Source organism: Mizuhopecten yessoensis, unplaced genomic scaffold (genome assembly GCF_002113885.1).
Source record: "Mizuhopecten yessoensis strain PY_sf001 unplaced genomic scaffold, ASM211388v2 scaffold2441, whole genome shotgun sequence".
Classification (NCBI taxonomy): Eukaryota; Metazoa; Mollusca; class Bivalvia; order Pectinida; family Pectinidae; genus Mizuhopecten; species Mizuhopecten yessoensis.
The window spans coordinates 103,659-131,319 of NW_018404548.1; the positions used below are offsets into that span (position 1 = coordinate 103,659).

Sequence of the window (27,661 nt, forward strand, 5' to 3'; positions counted from 1 at the left end):
GGATTTTCAAAATCAATCGCCTCTTAAATGATGCCTTAAAAACATTTCTCCCTCTCCTCTTTTTTCACCCTCTTTAAGTGTGATGCATTGTTGTAATTTTCATTAATTAGCATCCTCCAATGATGTGACATGAGCATTTACGTGCAGAATGGCAATCGGTGAATGGATAATAAAGAATAGGTGCATTTTGTGCTTGTGAAATGAAGGATAATTAACAGTAGTGGGAAAACATGCATGGAGAAAAGAGACATTGTACTCCTTTTATTTTTATTTATTTTTTATTCATATTAATTATAATTATTGATATATGTAGCGACTATATTTACCGTCATTGAATATACAAAATCTTACAAATGTTCTTCGAATATATTTGAATTATATTTCTCAATGTATCTTTAACAACGTAAGAGTTATTTCCCTTACACCGAATTGGATATTATTTTGACACGGCGCCAATTCTTGTCAAACAGCAGCGGCTGTTGTGTCATGTTCTTAAATTGTTACACTTTCATAAATCAATATACCAGAAATAGCATGCTGTGTTACAGAAATGTTTGATAAGCATACACAGTTCACATATCGTCTCGTCTCCAAGCCATTACCGTTATCAACCTAAGCATGATATGTCATATTACGTTCCCGTTTCAAACATCAAAATAGAGGGTATACTTCATCACCCATACGGTTTATAAGTATATATATTTACTTCTTCCTTCTACAGACAGCGTCAATGCTTGACAGTCTTCACATGTGCTTTCTCGAATCATATGTGTTTCACACGCGTAACACTCCTCAGACCGCAAACAGAGTTGCTACAACGCTCAAACTTAGTGCACGAATTTCACCACCATAACACTCGTAGAATGCACCGGAGACAAACTTTTTTTCCAGCAATTATTTAAAGTAAGGATGATTATTTGGAGAGGAGTATCTGAAGACTTTATGTAACCCACAGGTGAGTGTCTGAGATTCTACTTTCTATTTGCGATAACGAAACTATATAGCGGAAGCATGCAAGACTGAAGTATGTGCACGCACCCTGAACAGAAGTGGGTCCGTCATTTCGTTCTCTGGACAGAATTAATTAATAGGCTGCTCGGCTCTCGCCAAGAGCGGCTTAAAAAGTATTTGAAACTAGCACCTCTGATTCTAAACAAGGAAAATGAAGAAATGTTAGCACACTGACTCCTTTGGGCCCCACCCTACAGCCCTTGGGGGTAGGGCTGGCTCAAAGTTTTCAAAGTATCAAACTGCCAACTCAAGGTTATAATTCCAATCAAGTTATTAACATGTAATATTCAAAGTCTCATTTGCCATTATAAACCATAATAAATTTTGCCGATTCTACCATATCTGGGTCTTGAGAAGAAGATTTTTGAAATTTGAGTCAATTCAACCCTTTTTGGCCCCACCCATCATCCCCGGGGGGTCAGTCAGGGCTCATATGTGCATACTATCAAACTGCTATCCAGTACTGATAATGCTAACCCAAATTGAATAACTTCCAATGGAAATTAAACAAATGTTGGTCCAAGATGTGATTTCCCTTTATAAACTATAGTAAAGTTTACCCCCTCCCCAGGGGAAAACGTGAGACCCCAGGGACAAGAAATTAACAATTTTGGTAAAGAACCTTAAGACCCTTCCTTCTATGAAGAGTATTTGATTCTACCATATCTTGGTCTTGAGAAGAAGATTTTTGAAATTTCAGTCAATTCAACCCTTTTTGGCCCCTCCCATCAGCCCCGGGGGGTCAGTCAGGGCTGATATGTGCATACAATCCAACTGCTATCCAATACTGATAATGCTAACCCAAATTGAATAACTTCCAATGGAAATTAAACAAATGTTGGTCCAAAATGTGATTTCCATATATAAACTATAGTAAAGTTTACCCCCTCCCCAGGGGTAAACATGAGACCCCAGGGTCATGAAATTCACAATTTTGGTAAAGCACCTTAAGACCCTTCCTTCTATGAAGAGTATTTGATTCTACCATATCTTGGTCTTGAGAAGAAGATTTTTGAAATTTTAGTCAATTTGACCCTTTTTGGCCGCGCCCCTCAGGCCCCTGGGGGCTTGGGACTAAACCAGCAACTATTTTGGTTGACCTTGAAATTGGTTCAGTGGTTTTGGAGAAGAAGTCGAAAATGTAAATTGTTTACGGACGGACGACGGACAAAGACGGACAAAAGGCGATCGCAATAGATCACTTGAGACTTTGTCTCAGGTGACCTAATAAAATCTTAAATGGAAGGTTTATTACAAACCAACTAAAAAATCCCCTGTAAAAATGTGAGGTTACATACAAAATGACTGACATGATATAAAGAAATGTAAGTGAAGTATTTTAACAGCACAGCTAGAACCAACAACTGATGAAAGTCAGTTCCTTTTAATAAACAACATATGCTTTTTTGTTTTAAATTTTTGTACAAATGACAGAAAACTGAACTGTTTTCAAAATATAGGAAACGAAAGATCTCATGTTTACCAATATAAATCCATGTTTCCATGTGGAAAGTTGATACCAAGCCCAATTACAGTATTTCTGAGAACCTGGTTATGTGACGCGGGACCTTTAACTGACAAACTAGTTCTATATTTTTTGCCTCATGAAAAGAATGTATGACAGTTTGAAGTTGGTTTTAGGGTTTTAAGGCCTTCTCATTACTCAGTATGAACATTCTGTCTTAGTGCAGTACATGTATATAAAATTCAGACTTAAAACATCTAGTGTACATGTAGATAAAATTCAGTTTTAAAACATCTAGTGTACATGTAGATAAAATTCAGTCTTAACACATCTAGTGTACATGCAGATAAAATTCAGTTTTAAAACATCTAGTGTACATGTATATAAAAGTCAGTCTTAGAACATCTAGTGTACATGTAGATAACATTCAGTTTTAAAACATCTAGTGTACATGTAGATAAAAGGCAGTCTTAAAACATCTAGTGTACTTGTAGATAAAAGTCAGTCTTAAAACATCTAGTGTACATGCATATAAAAGTCAGTCTTAAAACATCTAGTGTACATGCATATAAAAGTCAGTCTTAAAACATCTAGTGTACATGTAGATAAAAGTCAGTCTTAAAACATCTAGTGTACATGATTTTTTTTAGTAGCTGTTAATCAAGCTTAAGAAATCCTATGTAATTGAATCTACTGTGTCTGTTGGTGGTTGTCCTGTAATACCCCAAAATGAAGGAATGCTGCAGTACCCTTAACCGTTGAACTGAAAAGGTTAATTTGTACTTCCTGTTACAGTTAGTATGGCATAATGCAAACCAATAACATATTTTGTTAGTATACAAGCGGGGGTATAGTCATTCTAGGTGCAGACATATTGTATTTCTATCCAATAACCAAGACTGTTTAGAAGACAGCAAATTTGGGTATCTTACAAGTTCTGGTTACTTTTTAAATCAGAAGAAGAGGACATGTTATATGTCATGTTAAAATGAGCTGTTATATTGGTAGACCACAGGAGCTATGTAAATGTTCCTTTGTCTGGTTTTTCAGATCTATCAAAAGTTAGATTTCAATTTAAAAAGAACAAAATTTTGAACTACATTGTATATTAAATTTCGAGATTTCCATTTTTGCCATTTTAGTTTTCTGTAGGACAAACAACCTTTTCATAGACTTAGTTGCTTATTTAGCCCTTTATCAGTAGAGGTCCTAATACCCGATATAAATTACTGGCTCTTAAGTCATTCTCTTCATCACCTAATGTATCATCCAAATTTAATTGCACACCATCTTCACAAGTCAGGAACACTAACTGTTCAGGAGAGCTAGACTAGACAATAGTCTTGACTCCACAAGTCAGGGACACTTACTGTTCAGGAAAGCTAGAATAGACAATGGTCTTAACTCCACAAGTCAGGAACACTTACTGTTTAGGAGAGCTAGACTAGACAATGGTCTTGACTCCACAAGTCAGGAACATTTACTGTTCAGGAGAGCTAGACTAGACAATAGTATTGTCTTAACAAGTCAGGAACATTTACTGTTCAGGAAAGCAAGACTAGACAATAGTCTTGACTCCACAAGTCAGGATCACTTACTGTTCCAGAAGGATAGACTAGACAATAGTCTTGACTCCACAAGTCAGGAACACTTACTGTGCAGGAAAGCTAGACTAGACAATAGTCTTGACTTCACAAGTCAGGAACACTTACTGTTCAGGAAAGCTAGACTAGACAATAGTCTTGTCTCTACAAGTCAGAAACACTTACTGTTCCAGAAGAACCTTTAAGGCCCTTAACAACTTCCAGAAACTTCACTTTATATTGTTACGTGAAGTTTACCATTGAAAATATATTTGATTCAATTTATAAACCCCTAACCTGTAACTAAGTGAATTTGACCACATACTTTCGAGCACTTGAAATAAATTCAAAAGATATTGCTTTAAAATTTTCTTACCATTTGAGTTCCTGGAACCATGTAATTTCTCCAACAGACAAAACATCAAGTCTTTCAATAAAGATATGGCACTCAGAGTAAATGTCAAACCCACCTACCCAAGTCCTGCAGTAAAGGTGTAACCTCAAGAAATCTCAAACAGTTAGATGCAAATGGAGCTATATGGTCTCCTAGCTTTCATCATTATTTCAACATAAAAACTTACTTTTTTGACATACTGAGCAGCATCTTCCTCCTTATAGACCTCGGCGCTGAAAGCGCCTCTCCTTGTTCGTTTTGTCATCATAGGGTTTGGGGATATCTCCTCGTCTCTCTCATCACTTGGGGGCGTCGCCGACTTACTCTTTGTCTTCTGTTCCTGGAACATCCCAAACAGAAGCTACATTAGTGAAGTATATACTGCATCTCTTTTCAATCTTTTCAATTCAAGCATTTATGCAATTAGAGGCTAAAAAACAAATTGCATTTTCCTAATGTCATCCAACAAAATGAGATTTTGTAAAGGTACAGAACGAAAATCCATGTTCATGTACCTTCCAGCTGCAAGGGAAATCATATACCGCTGTACGACAGTATTACTTGGAAAATTAAAACAAAGTCCCCAATCTTTGGAATGAATCATTGTGCCTTGCTGGCTGTTTCCCATTAAATGCTGTACTTATGACTACACAATGATATAAGGATTACACCATGTTACTATACAATGATATAAGGATTACACCATGTTACTATACAATGTACAAGTATGACAAAACTGTTCTAGCCAATCATTATTTATAAGGAGGTTTTTGGAAACCAGACCATAAAACATCTACTTCATCCCTCCAATCAAATTTTGTCATAATAAATAACTGATGATCAGCCTCAATTGGTAACAAAATCAAAAGACAATAACAACTTAACAACCAGGAGAGGTTACCAAAACCAGAAGTAAACTAACCAGCCATATCCTACCCTGCCTACAACCATAATTACAAAAGACAATAACAACTTAACAACCAGGAGAGGTTACCAAAACCAGAAGTAAACTAACCAGCCATATCCTACCCTGCCTACAACCATAATAACAAAAGACAATAACAACTTAACAACCAGGAGAGGTTACCAAAACCAGAAGTAAACTAACCAGCCATATCCTACCCTGCCTACAAACATAATTACAAAAGCAAACAAAATATTTCAAACGCCTTATACAGAACTATTTATGGTTAAATGCATGATGAATAAACCTACCATATCGCTTGCCTCTGCCTAAAGTAACACTGGATTTGGAGAAACGTCAAAATATTATGAAACAAGCTGGAATCTGGACAGCTTTGTTATGAGAACTCATAACTGAGAACAATAATTCAATAGCACTATGACAAAGGCCAGAATTTGCCATTTCCCGGGCGACACAAAGATTTGTGTTTTGATAAGCGAGGACAATATTTAGCAATATCTGTTGTCATTGGCAGGACCTTACCCCAATTCTCTGGCTATCTGCTTTTGCAGAAGGAAATCACTATTGATTGCTGGATGTGAAAACAACTTTAAGATGTTTGTAAAGTACTTTATTTACATACAAATAGAATTCTCCCGCATGCATCTTGTGTAGGTGGCAGACAAAACGCACAAGCGATGAGTCCAGAAAACATTGGAGGAAATCCTAAGATAACCAAGTACAAAAGTTAAAGATGTCAAATGTTTCTGCTGAAATGTTCTGCTTTTTATTTACAAGTCATGGAAAATATGTATGTATAAATGAGAAGGTATCGTTTCTTCAGGAAATATTTTATAAATATGCAATGATGATTTCTCTGAAAACTTCTCAGTTAGCCGGGGCCCACACTGATATATCCCCTACTACCCTAAACTTCTCAATTAGCCGGGGCCCACACTGATATATCCCCTACTACCCTTAACTTCTCAGTTAGCCAGGGCCCACACTGATATATCCCCTACTACCCTAAACTTCTCAATTAGCCGGGGCCCACACTGATATATCCCCTACTCCCCTAAACTTCTCAGTTAGCCTGGGCCCACACTGATATATCCCCTACTACCCTAAACTTCTCAGTTAGCCAGAGCCCACACTAATATATCCCCTACTACCCTAAACTTCTCAGTTAGCCTGGGCCCACACTGATATATCCCCTACTACCCTAAATTCTCAGTTAGCCCAGGCCCACACTGATATATCCCCTACTACCCTAAACTTGTCAGTTAGCTGGGGCCCAAACTGATATATCCCCTACTTCCCTAAACTTCTCAGTTAGCCAGGGCCCACACTGATATATCCGCTACTACCCTAAACTGCTCAGTTAGCCGGGGACCACACTGATATATCCCCTCCTTCCCTAAACTTCTCAGTTAGCCCAGGCCCACACTGATATATCCCCTTCTACCCTAAACTTCTCAGTTAGCCGGGGCCCACACTGATATATCCGCTACTACCCTAAACTGCTCAGTTAGCCGGGGACCACACTGATATATCCCCTACTTCCCTAAACTTCTCAGTTAGCCAGGGCCCACACTAATATAGCCCCTACTACCCTAAACTTCTCAGTTAGCTGGGGCCCAAACTGATATATCCGCTACTACCCTAAACTTCTCAGTTAGCGGGGGACCACACTGATATATCCCCTACTTCCCTAAACTTCTCAGTTAGCCAGGGCCCACACTGATATATCCGCTACTACCCTAAACTGCTCAGTTAGCCGGGGACCACACTGATATATCCCCTCCTTCCCTAAACTTCTCAGTTAGCCCAGGCCCACACTGATATATCCCCTTCTACCCTAAACTTCTCAGTTAGCCGGGGCCCACACTGATATATCCGCTACTACCCTAAACTGCTCAGTTAGCCGGGGACCACACTGATATATCCCCTCCTTCCCTAAACTTCTCAGTTAGCCCAGGCCCACACTGATATATCCCCTACTACCCTAAACTTCTCAGTTAGCCAGGGCCCACACTAATATATCCCCTACTACCCTAAACTTCTCAGTTAGCTGGGGCCCAAACTGATATATCCCCTACTACCCTAAACTTCTCAGTTAGCCCAGGCCCACACTGATATATCCCCTACTACCCTAAACTTCTCAGTTAGCCGGGGCCCACACTGATATATCCCCTACTACCCTAAACTTCTCAGTTAGCCGGGGCCCACACTGATATATCCCCTACTACCCTAAAGTTGTCAAGAGCGACATCTAACACATCAACCTTGGCCGATGATCGCTAAAATTACGTATAGAACATGATATTATTATATGACAACTTTAATATCAACTCCACCTGTTGTGGCGTTCATTTGATAACTTTTTACCTTAGAAGTGTTCAAATGTAGACATGACTCTTTGAATGACAGCCAATCACAAGCCATGGCAATGATTCCTGTGAGGCACCTGTTTTCTGATGCAGGACCCTTACTTCTTTTATATATCATAGTTTCTCCCAAAAAACTATTGTAACACCATAAATATTATCAAAAAAGAAAACTTATACTAAATATCAAATATAACATAATTGAAATAGTGTTCAATGAATGCAAACTTTTCATTTTTTTTATAGACAGGAAAGACATGAAAAATACCTTCAACTGTTTAGATAGTACGAACAATCACCCCTATTTGATAAATATTATTGTATTAAATGTCATTGTTTTAGCTGTTCTATGCATCAAACTAATTGATTTTGATCAAGTGCAGGATGAATGTACTTGACTGAAAACTAAAAAGAATGGGGGTGGAAAATTTGGAATCTCACTACAAAAAGGAGACTTGCTAAGTATGGTGTACAAAATAACTTGGATTGGTACAGCAGATCATAACAACAGCATACAAAGTATGTGTAACTTGTGAAGGAGATTGTTACAACAAAATAAAATAGAACTTAGGTTGTGAAGACAGATATTATACAGGACCAAGAGTGTTTACAGAAAATTACAGCAAACTAAAACAAACATGTTGAAATGTTCTCCATGCATATCTTTGACTCATTGCAACCATGGATATTTTATAACACAAGTAAGTTTCTATCTGAAATTCTGCAGGAGTAGTCTCCCTTACACCTCAGTCTAATACTCACAACAGGCAAGAAGAAGAGTCACCACTGAGATAAAATAAACCCTGGCTCATATAATCTAACCCTAACCGGTACTTAATTTAACTGTACAGAACCTGACCAGACTTCATTGTCGATAGTATTTTAATTATGTAGAACATTTTAATAGCTTTTACAAAAACAACACAATTCTTGGATTTTTAAAATTATCATAATGCCAACCTTCCCCGTTTTAATATTTGTAAAGCAACGAAGAATGTTTACATCAAAATCTAGTACGTGTTGAACTAGAACACTGACAGGTCAGTAAGGGCCCCGTCTTGTGGCAATATATCCCCCATAATCATCAAGAAGCAATCTGCCCATATAGCTGAGCTTGACGTTTGACATTTGGACTTCAAAAAGAATCGCGAGGAAGCAAAATATATATTTACATGTACTATGATGTGAGTCTTGTTTCCACCTCCATATTTGCTGGGCTAACAGAAATGTAAATACCGGTGCAATACGCATTTGTTAGCTTTGATTTGCTTTATTTCACCTTCTATACCTCCTCCATCAAGAGCCAGGGTCAAAGTCAGACTAAATCCACTTTGTCTTTGACCTTTAGACCCAAATGATTTTGACCATTAACACAGTGACCCTGATCTTTGGTCAGTTGACTTATTCTTTAATTCAGACCAACTTTACTTCTTAATATCATAACAAAATGTTCATCAGTGAAAATACAAAACTTGACCTTGACCCTTTGGACCCCGTGACCTGGACCTAAGGTCAGTTGTCTCTGTGTTAAGTTCTGAACAACATTGCTTCATTATGTCATAACAAAATGTTCATCAGGGAAAAGGTACAAAATTTAACCTTCACCTTTGACCCAGTGACCTTGACCTTTGGTCAATTGTCTCCTTGCTTAATTCTGAACAACATTGCTTCAAAGTGTCATAGTGAAATGTTCACCAGTGAAAAGATACAAAATTTAACCTTGACCTTTGACCCCATGACCTTGACCTTTTGTCAGTCGAATCCTTGTTTATTTCTGATCAACTTTGCTTCATCATGTCATAACAAAATGTTCATCGGTGAAAAGATGGAAAATTTGACCTTGACATTTGAATCTAATGACCTTGACCTTCAACCTCGACTTTTTACCTCAGTGTGTCTTTTTGTTTAATTCCGAACAACTTTGCTTCATGTCATAGCGAAATATTCACCAGTGAAAAGATACAAAATGTAACCTTGACCTTTGACCCAATGACCTTGACTTTTGGTCAGGTTGACTCCTTGTTTAACTCTGATCAACTTTGCTTCATCATGTCATAACAAAATGTTCATCAGTGAAAAGATGCAAAATTTGACCTTGACCTTTGAACCCAATGACATTGACCTTTGACCTTGACTTTTTACCTCAATGTGTATTTTTGTGAACTGAACATCTTGACCAAGTTTCATGTACATCGGTCAATAAATACTAAAGTTATCAGTCAGGAACAAAATTTGTGGACGTACAGACAGACAGACAAGACAGACAAGACAGTGATTACTATAGGGCACCCGTATCTCTGATACGGGGCCCTTATAATTCCTGAATGAATCATGACAAAAAGTTGTTATTTAAGAAAAAGTTCATGATAAAATCAGAACCCTACCTTTCAGGTATTTTGTGAATCGAAAAATACAGTGATTAGGAAAATATACCAACAAGTTACAGGGTAATTACAGACTGAGAAAGAGCATGCTGTTGTTGGCAGTTCAAATATGTCAACACTACATGGGGATAGGCGAATAGTTCACCACTTTTGTGTCAAGGTTGCATAATACTGTTCACCCACAGGAACTCACAGTGACACCTTAATTCAGACGGAACAGTCAATGATGTAAAGTAGAAGTCAATAAATATTTAGGGTATCAAAACTCTCGTATACAATTCAGTTTTTCTTCTTAAAGGAAGGCAAGCTGAAAATATTTTCCCTAATATATCTGTTGGGGGTCCTCAACGGTATCTGTTTGAGTGACTACCATTAAGCACATACTCAATCAATTTCGCAGTCGGATTGAGTCTGATTTGCACACACTTGGTAAACAACAGAACATTTTTTATTTCATAAAAAATAGACTGTTTTTCTGAAAAATATTGTTATAAAATCATCACAGTATAAGACCAATAGAATGTGTTCTGCCCAATCCTGGTGTCAACAGATCTCCTCATAATCAAAGTGTCAACAGGCCTACTGCAGCCTAATTAATGATTAGGCTGGGTGGATCTGTTTTACGACATAATTAGTGTTTGTTTAGTTTACCTTTATTAATGACTTACTTGGTTGATGCTATCTGTCCAGCTTGACATTTTATCCCCCCCCCCCCCCCCCCCCTCCCCAAAAAATAAATATAATAAAATTGAAAATCTTTCTATTCTTTTTTTCTCTCTTTTTTTTCTAAATATTTACAGTACATCCACAAGGTACCCCAAACATCAACACAGTACCATTTACATTATCAGGGATTACTTATCAGCAGCACAACATGTCAGTACTTCCCTTTTAGCTGGCTAACTAGCATTAAAATGAGTCTTGAGATATGACCTGAATCATGTCCCCAAAATTAATGTCAACACCTGAGATAAAAGGCAACCAATCAGACATCACACAACTAGTAATCTGACAGACCATGTAATTCCTCCTATAGAAAAACATTTTTCATTAGCATTTATATATCATACAATGTAATCCCTCAATACGAGTAGATTTTATTATTAAAGCTCTTTGATCATGCTGGTTGCAGTGCCATTTGTGTAATTGAAGTGCAAAAAGATAAAGAAAAGATATTTGGAACCTACAGCTATAAGGAACAGATAACTCAAGTCTGTTACATATCTAACCATAGCTATAAGGAACAGATAACTCAAGTCTATTACATATCTAACCACAGCTATAAGGTACAGACAACTCAGATCTATTACATATCTAACCACAGCCATAAGGTACAGACAACTCCGGTCTGTTACATATCTAACCACAGCCATAAGGAACAGACAACTCAGGTCTGTTACATATCTAACCACAGCCATAAGGTACAGACAACTCAGGTCTATTACATATCTAACCACAGCTATAAGGTACAGACAACGCAGGTCTGTTACATATCTAACCACAGCTATAATGTACAGACAAGTCAGTTCTGTTACATATCTAACCATAGCTATAATGTACAAACAACTCAGGTCTGTTACACATCTAACCACACCTATAAGGTACAGACAACTCAGGTCTGTTACATATCTAACCACAGCTATAAGGTACAGACAACTCAGGTCTGTTACATATCTAACCATAGCTATAATGTACAGACAACTCCGGTCTATTACATATCTAACCACAGCTATAAGGAACAGACAACTCAGGTCTGTTACATATCTAACCACAGCCATAAGGTACAGACAACTCAGGTCTATTACATATCTAACCATAGCTATAAGGTACAGACAACTCAGGTCTGTTACATTTCTAACCACAGCTATAAGGTACAGACAACTCAGGTCTATTACATATCTACCCACAGCTATAAAGTCCAGACAACTCAGGTCTGTTACACATCTAACCACACCTATAAGGTACAGCCAACGCAGGTCTATTACATATCTAATCACAGCTATAAGGTACATACAACTCAGGTCTATTACATATCTACCCACAGCTATAAAGTCCAGACAACTCAGGTCTGTTACATATATAACCACAGCCATAAGGTACAGACAACTAAGGTCTGTTACATATCTAACCAAAGCTATAAGGTACAGACAACGCAGGTCTATTACATATCTACCCACAGCTATAAAGTCCAGACAACTCAGGTCTGTTACACATCTAACCACACCTATAAGGAACAGACAACTCAGGTCTGTTACATATCTAACCATAGCTATAAGGTACAGACAACTAAGGTCTGTTACATATCTAACCACAGCTATAAGGAACAGACAACTCAGATCTATTACATATCTAACCACAGCTATAAGGTACAAACAACTCAGGTCTATTACATATCTAACCATAGCTATAAGGTACAAACAACTCAGGTCTGTTACATATCTAACCACAGCTATAAGGTACAGACAACTCAGGTCTGTTACATATCTAACCATAGCTATAATGTACAAACAACTCAGGTCTATTCCACATCTAACCACAGCTAGCTATATATGATGTGATCATATAGAGAATATTTTGAGTTGAAAAACTGGACTTAATCAAGTCTGTTTTTACACACTAATGAAACACCATTATAAAATATATTGCCACCCTTGTGGTAACACACTGATAAAGTACCCAAAGTGTAGAAATGCCACATTGATACTGATTAAACTATTGTGAAGGTAGGAAAATTCCAACCATGTTTTACACTGAAATGTTTAACATCCAGAATGTCCAGATCATAAGTAAAACTGATTGCTGCACTAGATCAACTATTGCAATCAGTTGAGGTGAAATAGTCTCTTAGTGATAATCTGTAAATGTGTGCTTGTTGAAGAATGATACAGGGAAAACTTAGTCTAATAAGGCTTTAACAGATGCAGGTTTCTGATTTGGTATTCTATTTTTAAATTACAATATTCACAGAAAAAGAATATTTTACATTTAGTACAAGAAGATACATTTATCTGTTAATGGTTCCATCACTGACTTACTGTTACCTAGATAACCAATCTTGTAACTGCGAGTCATAAATTACACTGTACCTTTACTGGAAAACTGCCAATCACATCAAATATGATAAAATACAAACAACATCAAGGGTCCTTTTGTCCAAAAATGAACTGGTAACTCAAAATCTGCAATGGATCTACCCAAAGTTCCCACTTTGAACAACTTCAACAGCGCAATATTATTAGCAATGATCACCAACCTGCGTCATAGCACTACACCTGTCTGGGGCTATGAGGAGCAGGTTGCCGTGGTAAGAAGGATACCTGTCCATATAGCCCCTGGGTCATTAGTGTAACACAGGGGCCAGCTGCTGACTCTCCCACAATCTAACCTATCTCTAGTACATGTGACACACACTAATGTACATGACATCTATAAATCCAGGTTGTGGGTGCGGACAACAGTTCACACTCAAACAATGATACAACCAACTTTTTTAAGGCAAAAATGAGCAAACAACAAGATCAATTTTTTCCTGTTATGTAGAAGGTAAACAACTTGGTAGTTGGACCTTACACACTGGTGGATGTTTATAGGCCTATTGTTAATCTTATTACAGATACTTTGATTGGGACAGGGAAAAACACTCCTCTACTCATCCTGACAAGTGGATTTCTCTGTCGGGCCAGTGAAGTTTACAAAACCACTTCTCCATCAGACAAGTGTGAAAAAAGATGATACACTAAATGTAGGCCTTATAGTATGGATACACCAACTGTAGGCCTTATGAATGATAAACAACAAATCTGCAATCATTTTCAATCAGTACATTTCCACAAATAAAAATCGAGTTTCACAAACACCTCTTCCAGGATCCCAAACTTTATTCCCACAAGTTACTTTAGTAAGTGTACTGCAGATGACTTTGTTAACAATTTTATATACAGAGCTTGAGTGTAAGGGACACAACTGTTACAGACTTATAACTGTCCTCATATTCAGTCAGTATTGCTGACAGTATATAGAATTAATTATGTCAGGCGTGCCTAAACTATTATGGTGAATTTTTGTGTATTGTACCGTTAAATATGTGCAGATGGATGCATAAAATAACCCATTACCTAAACATACTTATATGCTGTCTGTATCTGACTATCTGTGTGTTTTAACAGTGATTGACATGCAAATCACATCTGAATTCCTTGATTTCATCAGGTGATGTGTCAGAATTTACCTTCCTTAAAATATCACTCAAATAGATTAAGCAAATTATATAACATATTGATTCAGCCCAGGTCTGATGATAATGTTTACGATACAAAAAATTATAATATGGCTGTTTTCATGCTGAGCCTCAGATTGGCCCTTAAATATAATATTTTATTCTATTGAGTCAATATCTGTCAACATGACTACATGCTAGTAGGTGTGAATACATTATCATTGTGATAGACACAGAAACTTAGCACACCAGCATAGACAGCTTGAGCTACACCTGGGAAAATTTGCCTTTATTTCTCTGATATTTCAATATTTGCCAAAAACATGTCAATAATTACACCGATGTAAATTACATTTAGAAATATACCTATTCTGTTTGCTACCAAGGTATGAAGCCGACATAGTAATGTACAGGGTCTGCGCCACAGGGTACCTAGATAGACATGTTAAGCTGACAGTTATGTATAGGGTCTGTGCCACAGGGTACCTAGATAGACATGTTAAGCTGACATAGTAATGTACAGGGTCTGTGCCACAGGGTACCTAGATAGACATGTTAAGCTGACAGTTATGTACAGGGTCTGTGCCACAGGGTACCTAGATAGACATGTTAAGCTGACAGTTATGTACAGGGTCTGCACCACAGGGTACCTAGATAGACATGATAAGCTGATAGTTATGTACAGGGTCTGCGCCACAGGCTACCTAGATAGACATGTTAAGCTTACACAGTTATGTAGAGGTTCTGTGCCACAGGGTACCTATATAGACATGTTAAGCTGACACAGTTATGGACAGGGTCTGTGCCACAGGGTACCTAGATAGACGTGTTAAGCTGACAGTTATGTACAGGGTCTGCGCCACAGGGTACCTAGATAGACGTGTTAATCTGACACAGTTATGTAGAGAGTCTGTGCAACAGGGTACCTAGATAGACATGTTATGCTGACTCAGTTATTTAAAGGGTCTGTGCCACAGGGTACCTAGATAGGCATGTTAAGCTGACACAGTTATGCAGAGGTTCTGTGCCACAGGGTACCTATATACACATGTTAAGCTGACACAGTTATGGACAGGGTCTGTGCCACAGGGTACCTAGATAGGCATGTTAAGCTGACACAGTTATGGACAGGGTCTGTGCCACAGGGTACCTATATACACATGTTAAGCTGACACAGTTATGGACAGGGTCTGTGCCACAGGGTACCTAGATAGACGTGTTAAGCTGACAGTTATGTACAGGGTCTGTGCCACTGGGTACCTAGATAGACATGTTAAGCTGACACAGTTATGCAGAGGTTCTGTGCCAGAGGGTACCTAGATCGACGTGTTAAGCTGACACAGTTATGTACAGGGTCTGCACCACAGGGTACCTAGATAGACATATTAGTTGACAGTTATGTATAGGGTCTGTGCCACAGGCTACCTAGATAGACATGTTAAGCTTACACAGTTATGTAGAGGTTCTGTGCCACAGGGGACCTATATAGACATTTTAAGCTGACACAGTTATGCAGAGGTTCTGTGCCACAGGGTACCTATATAGACATTTTAAGCTGACACAGTTATGCAGAGGTTCTGTGCCACAGGGTACCTAGATCGACGTGTTAAGCTGACACAGTTATGTAAAGGGTCTGTGCCACAGGGTACCTAGATAGACATGTTAAGCTGACACTGTTATGTACAGGGTCTGCGCCACAGGGTACCTAGATAGGCATGTTAAGCTGACACAATTATGTAGAGGTTCTGTGCAACAGGGTACCTAGATAGACATGTTAAGCTGACACAGTTATGTAGAGGTTCTGTGCAACAGGGTACCTAGATATACATGTTAAGCTGACACAGTTATGTAGAGGTTCTGTGCAACAGAGTACCTAGATAGATATGTTAAGCTGACACAGTTATGTACAGGGTCTGTGCCACAGAGTACCTAGATAAGACATGTTAAGCTGACACAGTTATGTAGAGGGTATGTGCCACAGGGTCAGTGTGAGAACAGCAGACATCTCTGGCAGCAGCGTAGGATGATCAGACGCTGACAGTATATCTTCACTAACATTATTGCTATTATATTGGAAATAACCTCCTACGTCAATTAAAACATCAAAGGGTCCAAAGCTCCGACTGTCGTAGGTCTCCGGAGTAATCCATTTGGACAAAGCTCACCTCTTATTTGTAAAGAGTAATGGTCAATGAAGGAGTCTTATCTAGAGCAGCAGAGCGATATCAACTGAAGAATGTGAGGACATTTCAATTAGGGATCCTTATTAACATGCACAACAAATATAATATCAACAAGAGGCCTATGGGCCTTAACGGTCACCTGACATCTGATTCAAATTAGGACGGTCATCCAGGGGCCAATTCATACTTTTCCTCTGTTGGAGTGACCTTGCTGCATCGTCCATTAATTTTTCCTTGTGAACACAATAACTTAAGTAAATATGAACCGATTTTGATGAAACTTTGTATGCAGCTTTGTATCAATGAGATCTTGGATGAGTTTGAATACCGGACCAATTTGACCATAACTTACATAGTTATTCCCCTTGGTAATTCTATTATTGTTGGACCCTGTGAACACAATAACTGAAATAAATGGGTGTGACTCCAATTTTGACCCAACGGGTCTGTTTTGAACAAACTTGGTAACTGTATGTCTTCTGTTCTTGGTTAAAAGAAACAAGTAAAAGCGTAAATCAATGATTTATTAAATAAGGCACAAAATTTTAATAGCACCTTGTTAGTAGCAAAAATGCNTTCAGCCAAATATCATGACTCTAGGCCTGTCCGTTCTTCAGAAGAAGTTGTTTAAAGGAAAAGTTGACGGACAAGGACGGACGGACGGACGGACGGACGACGGACGCCGCGCCACGGCATAAGCTCACTTGGCACTTCGTGCCAGGTGAGCTAACAAGTAAAAGCGTAAATCAAAGATTTATTAAATAAGGCACAAAATTTTAATAGCACCTTGTTAGTAGCAAAAATGCCTCATGAATGGAAAAAAAGGTGTACCACATGAATTTACATCTATTCTTGTGTAATGTCAATCAACATCACAGGGACAAATAATAATATATTGACAAAGTGCAATAACTCTGCAGGTGACTGTCAAGTAATTACCGGACAAAGTTTCATTGAACTCCGTCAACATTTATTCAAGTTATCGTGTTTACAAGGTCCGATAATCATATTATTACAAAGGGCAATAACTCTGTCAGTTACTGTCAAATAATTCCCATTTTCCAACTCATCCGAGATCTTATTGATATAAGGCCGCATACAACGTTTCATCAAACTTGGTTGATAATTACTTAAGTTATCATGTTCACAAGGTCCAATAATAATATTATTACAAAGGGCAATAACTCTTTAAGTTACTGTTGAATAATTCCTGTTTAGAGTCCGGGATCTTATTGATATATGGCTGCATACAAAGTTTCCTCAAACTCGGTTAACATTTACTCAAGTTATCGTGTTCACAAGGAAAAGTTAACGCACGACGCATGATGCACGATGATGGACAAAAGGCTATCACAATAGGTTACCATGACCTATGGTCAGGTAACCTAGAAATTAATATCACCTGGTTTCAATAATAGCTCTGGAATCTATGGCTATTTTTTGTTTTGTCTTTTATACTGTATAGGAACTGATACAAAGCCTAGAAAAAACAATTACATGATCAGGTGTAGACACAACTGATATCTTGACTACAAACAACAGTTACATTATCAGGTGTGGACACAACAGATACCTTGACTACAAATATAAGTTACATTATCAGGTGTGGAAACAACAAATACCTTGACTACAAACAACAGTTACATTATCAGGTGTAGAAACAACAGATACCTTGACTATAAACATAAGTTACGTTATCAGATGTGGAAACAACAGATACCTTGACTACAAACAACAGTTACATTATCAGGTGTAGAAACAGATACCTTGACTATAAACATAAGTTACGTTATCAGGTGTAGAAACAATAGATACCTTGACTACAAACAACAGTTACATTATCAGATGTGGAAACAACAGATACCTTGCATTCGGTTTCTATTACTGTATACCAACTACCAAATACAGAAACAATAGTAACTTTTGAACATATCATGGTGTAAGAACAACAGGTCTAGAACAATGCTTACTTTATGGTGGGTTTTTTTTATTCATATATAAGAACCTGTAACCCTTGGTCTTTAATATAAGAGAAAAGAGTACCAGGAGAAAACCAACGAAGTCAGGCAGGTGAAGCATACCTTTTTATGTCTGCTTTGTTAGGTATAAAGAACAAGTACTATCAGAACTAGAGACAATGGCTATCTACCGTGGTACCAAAGTTTCTTTAACTGTACATGTACCAGGACTAGAAACAAAGTCTATCGTAATCAATTATTACCGCTGTTCCCAGTAGAAGCGGGAATAATTTGTCTCATGCGGCACGAGCAGCAGAAGGCTGTCACGTGTACTCAGATAGAGGGGTGGTAGAGGTTGTCACGTGTACTCAGATACATGGGTGGTAGAGGCTGTCACGTGTACTCAGATACATGAGTGGTAGAGGCTGTCACGTGTACTCAGATACATTGGTGGTAGAGGCTGTCACGTGTACTCAGATACATGGGTGGTAGAGGTTGTCAGCGTGGTCATTTCTAGTCGCCTACTCGGGATGGACGGTTCATTCCAAACTGGTTTTTACCTACGGGCGATTTTCAAGATATGGAAGGAGAACATTTAGGCTCTGGTATTCAGGACTCCATTTCTATTGAAGTGAAGGAGGCTGTGGTTAGTTCGCAGAACCAAGTCCTGTCGCATTTGGACATGCTTATTTCTAGTGAGCTTGACGCCTTCAAATCTAGGATATCGACTTCTTCCGAGGCACAGATTTCTACGTCCTTTCGGCGAGCTAGCGGCAAAATAAATACTTGCGTTGTGTTGTTATATGCCAGTCGCTCAGTGGAGCGAGACGCTTTGTTTTTATCTATAGCAGGTGAAACAGTTTACAAAGATTGATTGGTGAGAATTTCAACCATTATCCTCCTCAACCGACACTGTTACATTTGACAGTGAAGATTCCAAAACAGAAAAGCTGATCTTCAAAATAGTTTCATTTATTGATCATTACGATGGTATAATCTGTTTTACATAGACAGTTAAGACCAAACCATGGCAGCAGACCTAAGAAGATGATCCTATTGTAAGGTCTGTAACGCTACACAGGACAGCACTGGTCAAGCACTTACCTCTTCCCTAAGGTCATTCGTCATTCACAGGGATAACACCTCGTAAGAATATTGAGATTAGAAATCAATTATGTCAATATCATACCAAGCTATTCCCAATATTAGCTGTGACAACTAAAACCTGCAGGCAGAGCTATACACTGGCTACACACAACCCTGACACATGGTGTCCAGAAGATACCAGTACCACATATAGTTTATATATCATAAACATTGACCATTGGCATGCCTTTTGTTATCATCAGTGTCCAGACCTCAGCCAATGCTAAATCATATTACTTTTGTGCTACTGACGTTTTTGTCCTGTTATCTAACTAGAAATGACAGGAAAATGATGTAGAGTAGTTCCTGCTTCCAGGTGTGATACCACACAGCCATGCAGCCAGGTCCAGCATTGCAACAGTTTTAACCCCTTATTTTTGGCATAGAACCCTTTATTGAAATGTATCCAAACTATTTGTGACACAAAGGTATTTAATGCAGAGGTGACAGTATAACACTCTATGGTTGCCAAATAGGAAAAACTATCACCACCTCAATTAGGGACAGGAGCTCAAACAGCACTAAGCACACCTAACACCAAAGTTATACAAATGCTATGTGTTGTTGTCTAAAATTACAAATAACATACGAAAATTGCTGATGGGCTTTCAGCTGATTTATGGATTTCACTGGAGGGAAACCTGATGAAAAACATTATTGTTGATTTTCCAGAACAAAAAATATAAACTTTTCAGAAATATTACCAGCGATTGTGTCCTGAGAAGAAAGTGCTAGAACAATTAGAAACAATTTTGCACCTGCATAAGCCAATTGTAAGAGGCTGTTATAAATCTTGCATTTAAGAAAAATTGTTTTACTTACTTATGTAGTTCATTGAAATAGCTATAATGTATATACACTAAGAAAATGTTTGTTTAGGTGTATATTGACTGTACACATCAAGGACCAGGTCAATCATTGGACACTATAGGACTGATCCTGTATCTATGCATAGAAGTATCATAGCCCTGGTACAGCTAACAACTTCTATACATATCAAGATATAGGTTATGACTTGTATCAATAGACAAGGGCAAATTTGTAACAATCAAAGATGACTGCCTTGTGGTCATCTTTTTCTGATCAGTCTCAAAATGAAATGTGCACAACTTTTTAAGGTAAAGAGACCAAGATGAAACTACATTTGAAATTTGAGAAAGATCTGTCAGCACTTCTTGATAAATAACAATAACAAACGTAACCAGTTGAAATTCAAACTTCAGGTTTTCTTGTCAAAGCACTCGGTGGTTGTAAACATTTTACTTCAGTCTTGAAGCAGCAAATTATCTACCTGTACATGTATGTATTTGTCAATGGAGACAGTGTAACACGTCATTTTTAATATAATTGCATGGTTTAATGACAAAAGTGAAGATTTGGATAAGAAATTTAACTACCTATGACATGTATGACGCAGGTCTGCGCAGTAATGAGAGAAAAAAACACAACTATCTCGTTAGACAAACATTACTGCTAACAGTTTGCTTGCCTCTAAAATCAATCCCCAGTGACTTAATGGAGGAAAAATAAGAGTTCTGGAGCCGTATTCCTGGACCAACTTGTCGACCATTTGACACATTGATAGCCATCATTGACAAATGGCCATTTCCTTCACACTTCATTATATCTTGACAACAGCACAGGAAGGTAGCTCTCAGCTTCAAAGCATCAGCTCTCTATACACAATTTTAAGACAAATGACAGGCAATTAACAAGTCCATACACAGTTTTTGTACCTGAAGGAAAACATGAAGTTCCATTTTTTTGTCATGTTACAAGATGTGTTGTAAACCTTTACTGATCAAATGCAATGTAAATCCATCAGGTACAAATGTTCGATTAACATAATTTCAACTTTAAATTTTAAACATAATCTCCATACATGTAAATGATCAGTTTTAAATAACAGAATAATCAATCCCAACCTCCGGTTAGGGAGGGATATTTGCATCTCACCCTAGGGTAAAGACAGGGGGGACTCCCCTATCACAACAACTTCATGATGTCACATCAACAACAGCCAATCTTGGAAGACTCCTATTTGCTGGTAATTATGAAATCAACATTTGCATTTCTTGACATTTCCACTTGTATTTGAGGTGGGCAAAAATAATCATTCCCCTCTTTAGGTGTAAGACAGAAAATCTCAACCCTTGATGTAAGGTTCTTTAGATGTCTGGCCCTTGGCAAAGCCTTGGGTTAGAAATTAAATCGTCTTACCCCTTGGATGGGAGATTTTTTGTTTTACCCCAAAATATGGAGGAAGATTCTAGTAGTCCATAGAATTTGGCTTCCCCTACATAAAACATTGTAGGAGATAAGGTCTGGACAAAAAGAAATATCAGAAAGCCATAAAACAACAGGTATTGAAGATAATTAATAAAATTGCTCAGCAATTTATTAAATGTGGTACATGTACACAGGTTAAGTCTTCTTATGTCATTCAAGGAGAAACATAACCATGTTCTACCGTCATCTTAAAACTAAGTTTACTTATATTAACTCATCACAGCCTCATTTTAAGACAAAAAGGACGACTTAAAATTAGACATTCGAAAAATTTCACTCCTGTTTTGAAATCCAACATTTGTACCCACAGGACTAATGACCGACCTTGCACATAACCTATGTTTTGGGACAAACGACTGACCATTGTTTAGGTACATTCCAGCTAAATGCTGATGTACAGTATTTATACACTCAATAACAATATTGAAAACTTAAAGAATCAAATGTTCAAAATCATATCAAGTCATACACAGACAAACATTTAAAACTGCATTAAGTTTCAGCTGACCGCCCCCCTCTCTATCTGTCCATCCCTTCCAACACACACACCAAATGTAAGTAATTTCTCCTAAATTTAAGGTAATTATTAGGACTTATAGTTTAGTAGATCTTCCCTAGCGTCCACACAAATGTTCAACAAAGTAAATAATAATTTCAAGAAAGTTAAAAGTTATGAGTTTGTTTACCATTTTGTTCTTACCAAAGGCAGATCCTCCACCGCTTCTGTCCACACAATCAAGTTAATACACAAATATCTTGCTGACTTAAAGTGATTGATGTAAAAACTATAGTATTGAGAAGTATTGACAATAAACATTGGAGAAGTGTCGGATCCCCCTAACCTCTGCCTGCCATGTTTGAGTCAGTGTTGTGTCATGCCTTGTGTGTTAGCCCTTGATCTGTATATATAATGGAAGGTATTCACCAAAACACTGCTAAATATTCTCCAATGAAGACATTGGCCATTCATGCCAAAAAAGTACCACAAATCTGCTATCAAAGTACAGAGTGCTTTAACCAGTACAAACAGGAACCATAAATACATATCCAAACAGACAGACAAGATAATGCCCTGTTGTGATAAGCTTAACATTGTAATCTGTCTGGTCAACATGAAACTAAAGAAATTTCAACAAGTTTTATACCATGTAATGGTTTAACTTATATTATCTATCTAAATTCCTAATAATCTCATAACATTAGAGACACACATTAATAGACTTCAAAGTGAAAACAAAATCTCCTCACGTGTGTAACAGGTAGATCTCCTCACATGTGTAACAGGTAGATCTCCTCACATGTATAACAGGTAGATCTCCTCATATGTGTAACAGGTCAATCTCCTTCCATGTATAACAGGTAGATCTCCTCATATGTGTAACAGGTAGTCACATGTGTAACAGGTAGATCTCCTCACATGTATAACAGGTAGATCTCCTCATATGTATAACAGGTAGATCTCCTCACATGTATAACAGGTAGATCTCCTCACATGTGTTATAACAGGTAGATCTCCTCACATGTGTTATAACAGGTAGATCTCCTCATATGTATAACAGGTAGATCTCCTAACATGTATAACAGGTAGATCTCCTCACATGTGTTATAACAGGTAGATCTCCTCATATGTATAACAGGTTGATCTCCTCACATGTGTTATAACAGGTAGATCTCCTCACATGTGTAACAGGTAGATCTCCTCATATGTATAACAGGTAGATCTCCTCACATGTATAACAGGTAGATCTCCTCACATGTATAACAGATAGATCTCCTCATATGTATAACAGGTAGATCTCCTCACATGTGTAACAGGTAGATCTCATCACATGTGTAACAGGTAGATCTTCTCACATGTGTAACAGGTAGATCTCCACACATGTGTAACAGGTAGATCTCCACACATGTGTTATAACAGGTAGATCTCCTAACATGTGTAACAGGTAGATCTCCACACATGTGTAACAGGTAGATCTCCTCACATGTGTTACAGGTAGATTTCCTAACATGTGTAACAGGTAGATATCCTAACATGTATAACAGGTAGATATCCTCACATGTGTAACAGGTAGATCTCCTCACATGTGTAACAGGTAGATCTCCTAACATGTATAACAACATGTAAAACAGGTAGATATCCTGACATGTGTAACAGGTAGATCTCCTAACATGTATAACAACATGTAAAACAGGTAGATATCCTCACATGTGTAACAGGTAGATCTCCTCACATGTGTACCAGGTAGATCTCCTAACATGTATAATAGGTAGATCTCTACACATGTGTAACAGGTAGATTTCCTAACATGTATAACAGGTAGATCTCCTCACATGTGTAACAGGTAGATCTCCTAACATGTATAACAACATGTAAAACAGGTAGATAGCCTCACATGTGTAACAGGTAGATCTCCTCACATGTGTAACAGGTAGATATCCTCACATGTGTAACAGGTAGATCTCCTAACATGTGTAACTGGTAGAACTCCTTACGTTTGCAAAATGAAGATCTTTTAAAGGCAAAAAATGAATCCTCATTTAGTTCGCACATGACTCACAATGGTCAGTATTATATTATTAATTATTTCAAGGTCATGGCACTTATATGCAAGCCAAACTGTAAACAAAAGCTTTGATCTATAGTTTACATCAGATTAAGACTTCCTAGGATCTATAGTTTACATAAGACTAAGACTTCCTGAGATCTATAGTTTACATAAGACTAAGACTTCCTGAGATCTATAGTTTACATAAGATTAAGACTTCCTATGCTCTACAGTTTACATAAGACTAGAACTTCATATGATCTACAGTTTACATAAGAATAAGACTTCCTATGATCTACAGTTTACATCAGATTAAGACTTACTATGGACTACAGTTTACATTAAGATTAAGACTTCCTATGATCTACAGTTTATATAAGACTAAGACTTCCCATGATCTACAGTTTACATAAGACTAGAACTTCATATGATCTACAGTTTACATAAGAATAAGACTTCCTATGATCTACAGTTTACATCAGATTAAGACTTACTATGGACTACAGTTTACATTAAGATTAAGACTTCCTATGATCTACAGTTTACATAAGACTAAGACTTCCTATGATCTACAGTTTACGTAAGATTAAGACTTCTTATGATCTTTAGTTAACATAAGATTAAGATTTCCTAAAATCCTTCCTTTGATTTATAGTTGTTGGTGGGGTTTTTATAGGAAACCACTACAATGATACCTCACTGACACATTTAAATATTTGCAATAAATTCTCAGTTCACTGTAAATCCACCAATGCCAATTAAATATCAAAACTATCCTTGGCCAAAAAATGTGATTGGTATTGACTTCACCTGTGTGACAAAAAGGTGACATACCATTCATGTACCTGCAAATCCAGTTTCTTTACATGTCAATCTTCCATCTCATTGATATTCAGGTGTATTCATTAATTAGATCATGACAAAAACCAGCCTTATAATTATACCCAGCTCACTGCTTTAATACTGAGCTCAGATTAATTAGCTTTAAACATCTCGCATGTCACTAACTCAAGTCAGACTTTGTTATCTGGGCCCTGAAACAGGATATTGGCAAAGTCTGATTACTGTCCTTTACCAGTGGTACCACCCAATCCTTTACCAGTGGTACCACCCAATCCTTTACCAGTGGTACCACCCAATCCTTTACCAGTGGTACCACCCAATACTTTACCAGTGGTACCACCCAATCCTTTATCCTTTACCAGTGGTACCACCCAATCCTTTACCAGTGGTACCACCAAATCCCCCCTTTTCCTATTACAAATCTTCAGAGTAGAAGCATATGTCTGGCAATGAGTCTCCCAATTCCCTTGATTTTATATATGGATTTTCCAAGTGACAAGCACATGTGAATGGGATAGTATTCTGATAACAATCATTATTATTTTGTGTTGAAAAAAATCCTAAATAGCAAGTCAAAAGTCAATGCCCTGGACAAACAGTGGAGGCCTAAGGGATACCTAACAGTCATTACCCAGGTCTGACAGTGGATGCCTAGGGAATATCTAATAGTCATTACCCAGGACTGACAGTGGAGGCCTAGGGAATATATAACAGTCATCAACCAGGACTGACAGTGGAGGCCTAGGGGATACCTAACAGTAATCACTCAGGACTGACAGTGGAGGCCTAGGGGATACCTAACAGTCATCACCCAGGACTGACAATGGAGGCCTAGGGAATATCTAACAGTCAACTCCTAGGACTGACAGTGGAGGCCTAGGGAATATCTAACAGTCATCACCCAGGACTGACAGTGGAGGCCTAGGGGATACCTAAAAGTCAACTCCTAGGACTGACAGTGGAGGCCTAGGGGATACCTAACAGTCATCACCCAGGACTGACAGTGGAACCCTAGGGGATACCTAAAAGTCAACTCCTAGGACTGACAGTGGAGGCCTAGGGGATATCTAACAGTCATTACCAAGGACTGACAGTGGATGCCTAGGGGATACCTAACATTCATCACCCAGGACTGACAGTGGAGGCCTAGGGGATACCATAACAGTCATCACCCAGGACTCACAGTGGAGGCCTAGGGGATACCTAACAGTCATTACCCAGGACTGACAGTGGAGGCCTAGGGGATACCTAACAGTCATCACTCAGGACTGACAGTGGAGGCCTAGGGAATATCTAACAGTCATCACTCAGGACTGACAGTGGAGGCCTAGCAGATACCTAACAGTCATCACTCAGGACTGACAGTGGAGGCCTACGGGATACCATAACAGTCATTACCAAGGACTGACAGTGGATGCCTAGGGGATACCTAACAGTCATTACCCAGGACTGACAGTGGAGGCCTAGCGGATACCTAACAGTCATCACCCAGGACTGACAGTGGTGGCTTTGGAGATAGCATAATAATCATCATTCAGGACAGTCTTCTCTAAGAACTGACAACAGTCATCACAAAGGACTTACAACAGTCTTGTCTTAGGAATGAAAACAGCCATCACCCACATGTTTTGGGATTCAAATAATAATAAGTTTTAATTGGACCCTAAAGATACTTTTTGTTTCAATCATTATTCTGTTGTCTTGTTTTCATTTGAACACAGCCAGGAGTGTGTATACATTCAACATAAGTTTCATATCAAAATTAGTAACATGGAAATTAATAACAGAAGAAATAACCCAAATTATTGTTATCAAATGCATAGGTTATTATCAGACATTATTTGGGGGGTTTTCATGAAAAAGAATCTAACACAGAGAGACATTTTTATTGTAGATTATACAACTTCTACAATATCCCCACTACATGCCCCATATAATACCCCTAGGCGACACGAATGCAAATTTAGATTGTTTATGGCGACAGCATTACTGGACATTTTTTGTTTTTGACTTGTGTGAAACAGTTACAGGGTGTGTATGTATTATTAGACAGGGGCGGCAAACATATATATCACATACATACAACACCTGTACAACACGCCACAGATCTGGTTCATGCACAACAGGTCTGTATTTACATCTAAGTTAAGTTATGTCTACTGCCATCAATTATTCAAATGTCCAATACCAGTCCATCATTTGGTTCTGATTATACTTACCACAAAGCCATTCCTTCTATAACTTGTACAGCCAAGTATTCATTCTTAATGACTAAAAGGAAGTTTCTATATAGTTTTCTTTTTATTGACAAAAAATCTTCATAAAAATACACAGTGAAAAAACATCTTAACA

At 38.0% G+C, this 27,661-nt stretch overlaps 1 protein-coding gene across 3 annotated transcripts in view; it reads right to left on the reverse strand.

Moving 5' to 3' along the window:
• Window positions 1–27,661, reverse strand: part of LOC110445999 (cAMP-dependent protein kinase regulatory subunit) — a 156,976-nt gene that overhangs the window by 66,530 nt on the left and 62,785 nt on the right. For all 3 annotated transcript variants that reach the window (XM_021490928.1, XM_021490926.1, XM_021490927.1), the window contains exon 2: window positions 4,641–4,793. In XM_021490928.1, the coding sequence (XP_021346603.1) occupies window positions 4,641–4,793 (153 nt within the window). The remainder of the gene's footprint in view (window positions 1–4,640; window positions 4,794–27,661) is intronic.